The sequence below is a fragment of the Merops nubicus genome, unplaced genomic scaffold, assembly GCF_000691845.1.
Source record: "Merops nubicus isolate BGI_N331 unplaced genomic scaffold, ASM69184v1 scaffold14730, whole genome shotgun sequence".
In the NCBI taxonomy this organism is placed as follows: domain Eukaryota; kingdom Metazoa; phylum Chordata; class Aves; order Coraciiformes; family Meropidae; genus Merops; species Merops nubicus.
In genome coordinates, this window is record NW_008583748.1 from 52,147 (window position 1) to 56,178 (window position 4,032).

Genomic DNA, 4,032 nt, shown 5'->3' on the forward strand with positions numbered 1-4,032 from the left:
AAAAACAGTGATTTCAGGAAGAGGAGGAAGTGTCGACAAAGACTGCAGTGAGTATTTCTCAGCAATATACAGGGAAATAAAGTCACAGGAAGCAGGAGAAACTGATCTTTTAAAGTATCTTGTAAGTCTAGAGAGAGAGAAATTTAGCGTTTTATTAAACAATTGCTTGATAAATATTTTTTCATTTGGTAGAGGGAGTCTCTCAGTGCCTATATTTGTGCATAGGGGTTTCCTACTGGTGAAGGTGAATATAGGGGACTACACCCCAGCAAGTGTCTCTAAGTTCAATGGACTGGGAGGTTCAGGTGCCTGTTACATGACCCGATTATGAAAAAGGGCTGGACTGCTGCCCCACAGCTCTACAGCACCTCACACAAGGACAGTGCAGCTTCTGCTACAGTGAGAGGAACTGCAGCATTATAAGAAAGGAGCAAACACCCCTCTGCTAGTGCTGGGGGGTAGCAAGGCAGCAAGTCTGGAGCTTCAGTGTTCTCTTTCCTCACTGTAGAAATCTGGAGGCTCTCAAAGAGTGGGTATTATAAAATCTAACAGTGTTCTTTCCAGTCACGTACAGGGTGAAGCATCACACATAAATAAGACACTGCTTGCCATGAGGTGGTTAGTTTAAAAGCCAGACAGATGAGTCAAAAGATATGGGTAAATTCCCAGTGGATAAAAGAGAAAGAAAAATTAAGGTATGGGGGATTCTTCCTCTCTCTCTCTCTCTCTCTCTCTCTCTCTCATCTTCGCTGTTTTCCACCCTGAGGTACACCACAATTTTATTATTTTTGTTTTAAATGGCAAAACCAAACATAAATAGAAAACAAATTGCTCTATCAGCATTTATCCAGTCCCAGTATAACCATAAGAAGTTCTGCAGTAAGCTGTTATGGAGGAGTCAGGTCAAGTGCTGTGCAGAAAACGTTAAAATACAAACAATACTGACAGCCAGCAAGAAAGCCCGTCTTGCTGGAGTAGGACTTAGACAACAGGGCATGGCTTACACTGTTGAGTTTTGGGAAGAACCTGCATTTGTAGCCATTTTCTAGACATGTTAAAGGGAACATGAAGTGAGATTCCATTTGATACTTTTAAATGGAAAAAATGTTGCATTGAGTAGCATGAGCCTGAAGAAAAAGAATAACTGAGAGTAGTACAGATTTTCCCAACAGTGATTTTAGGCCCTTCAGTGACAAACATTAAACCTCAGAATAGTTTACTTTATTCTCTTCCTAAAGGAACAGCTTGAGCTCCCAGGCCTGGCAAAGCAAATGGGCTCTGGCTTTCAGAAAGGTGACAGAAGTTCTCAGAGACTTGTGGCCTCAGCGAAAGTGCTCCACTGAGCAGACAGCTGAGAAGAGCTGGCCAGGAGCTATCAGGCAGAGGCCCAGATTCAGAAAACACAGCCTGAACTGGAGCCTAGGAACAGCTGGTTAGGTCAGATAATGGGTCAGGCTGCCAAGTCCTCTCCTCACGCCCTTTCACCAGGAGTTGAAGACTGGGTCCAGGCTATTCAATATGAGGAATGAATTCTCATGAAGGTTATCAAAGCAAAGGGCATACTCTGGCATGAGAGAAAAGCTATCCACCAGCAGGATGAAAATTGGATAAAAAAATAGGCTTAGCAGTTCTTCAGTCCTTGCCTGGTAAGCTAATTATTCATCATGTCCCTTTTCCTTGCTAAACTTGAAATGAGTAGAAATCTACATTTGGGAACTGCTGGAATATTTGAGGTCTGGGAACATAAAGCACCATTTTCATTACTATAACGAAGTCACAGAATGGTAGTTTTAAATGGGAAGAATAATAATGCATTACCATTCACTCTCAATTAATCCAGAGCTTGCAATGCCGAATCACTTACTCTGAGAATTTTCTCAGAAAATGAAGCTAAAGTGTATTTCATTTATAAATCACAAAAGACATTTATTTGGCAAGAATGACCCCTGCTCATACACAATAAACCATGAACACCAACAATCTCTAATGGATTTTGAGCCAGTGTCACAGACAGCAAAGCCCAGGGCCTGTGTTTCAGGATTCCAGAACTGTGCCAAAGGAGCCTTATCAATTATTAATGCATTCAGCACACTGTCATCTGTGCTACTGGAGAGAAAGCAGCATTCTGGGGCTCCGTTCATTATTAAAAAAGTGATAATCAGTTCAACAGCCAACCATACCTCTCCCTTCCCTTGCCACAATGAGACATTTAGCTCAACACTTCATAAAATCCCTTCCCCAAACTTTCAGTCATGCTCTTGGTTCACAGTGTGCAACATTTCCATAAGAGAAAAAAGAGGAGAAGAAGTCTGTTCTTGTAAGTAGCCCACCAAAGCCAGACTTTGTACGGGATGGAGCTAAGGTTTGTATTTGCAAAGGCACATACAACAGGGAGGTGGCATTAAAGAGGTAGCTAGGGCCTCTTTCTGCTTCTTTGCCACAGTGCGAGGATACCAATACATACAAAATTCAAGTTTTGGTCCCCACTGCTCATTCTCTCATGCTTCTCCATTATTCATACTAGTTTTCAACCTCTCCCCCTTCACTTTTGTCCCCATGGTTACTGAACCACTGTGTTCACAGAGATTTTCCTCACTAAAGAATATGTGACCAGCATGAGACAGCTAGATTATCAGAGCCAACCCTGACATTGGTTTCTCCTAACGAGGATCTTATCTTCCAAATGCCTTCAAATAGATCTGTTGTACTGGCACCAGCTTTGGAGTAAGCAGCACTTCAAGTATTGACAGAGACAGAGCTGCAGCAGTGTCACACAGGGAGACTTAAAATAGGCTGAAATTAGGTAAAGGATGAAACTCACCTAGCTTTAGTGGACCCACAGCCTAGGAATGCATGATACAAATAACTAGGAGACAGATTTCACCACAGTTTTAAACTAAGCCCTGGAAGAAAAAGTTTTATTTCCTGACTGGACCTGGGTCTAAGAGTTAAAGCCTATTTCCTCTTCTTAAAAGCCAGTTTGATTAAGCAGTAGGAGATGCGCACGTTTTAGGCCCAGAGAAATCTCTGTTACAAAATGCACCAGGACAGGCCACTGGATAACAACTTTACCACCTCCAGCCACAGCAATTGGTGTATACTGACCTCAGGGTCAGTGGAGCTGCTCCCACACTGAGCAGCCTAGGCTGCCCCAGGAAACTTCAAACCAGCTCCCTTCTAATCTACTCAAAAAAGATACATTAAAACTTGTTTGCATCTGAGAGGCCTTGCTCCCATTCAGGCACAACTTCCATCCAGCCTCAAGTGCCTAGACACTAAAGCAAGTGTAGCAGGACAACACTTCATGTAAGCATCACTAGTCATGAGCCAGTCTTGAGAGAAAATGTGTAGATCTTACCTTGGCCGCTACGGAGGAGTTGGGCTTCTCCAGGAGGTCCCAGAGCTTTTTCCTTTTGTCAGCACAGCAAGTGTTATCAAATTCCTCCCCTTCCCTTTCCCTCAGTGTCTCAGCTTCTCTCTTCAGCTCCTCATTCATCTGCTCCTTCTTCTGGTGGTAGCGGGCCTGGCAGCAGGACTCTAGGTAGATCTCATCCACTCCCCAGTAGTCCAGCTCCTGGCTGAAGGACAAGGCGCACATCTCCTCCATCATGTGCAGCTTGCCAGTACGGTAGAAGTTCAAGATTGAGGTGAATGCCCCGGGATGCCTGTCGAAGAAGTACTCATTCTCCTCCAGGTTGTAGTCATCACAGATCTCCATGAGGGAATCGTGTGTGTTGCAGTCTCTGAGCTTACCCAGCCTGGTCCGCGGCAACCTGTCCAAGGTCCGCCAGAGAACCTCGTGGGCCAGCCCCCCCACGTTGAGCTTGACCCTTCGGGAGCAGGCCTTGCTCCTGACGATCTCCGTGGGGTCCGGAGGCAAAGAGGTAGTAGAGCGAGATCCATGCTTATTCATCCCCAGAGGCATCGCTGGTCCCCCTCCGGCTGGGCGCTCCGAGGTGCGGCGTGGGGCAGGGCGCTCGGGGACCGGCTCTCCTCACCTCTCCTTCCCCTCCATGCCCCAGAGCTGGAAGA

General features: G+C 45.3%; 1 protein-coding gene across 1 annotated transcript; it reads right to left on the reverse strand.

Annotated features, from left to right (window-relative positions):
• Window positions 1–3,358: 3,358 nt before the first annotated feature.
• LOC103774717 (potassium voltage-gated channel subfamily B member 1-like) lies at window positions 3,359–3,925 on the reverse strand (the record flags this gene model as incomplete). The annotated part of the gene is made up of 1 exon (XM_008942143.1): window positions 3,359–3,925. A coding segment is annotated over exon 1 (567 nt), but the record flags the coding sequence as incomplete, so codon positions are not given.
• Between the last annotated feature and the right edge of the window lie 107 nt (window positions 3,926–4,032).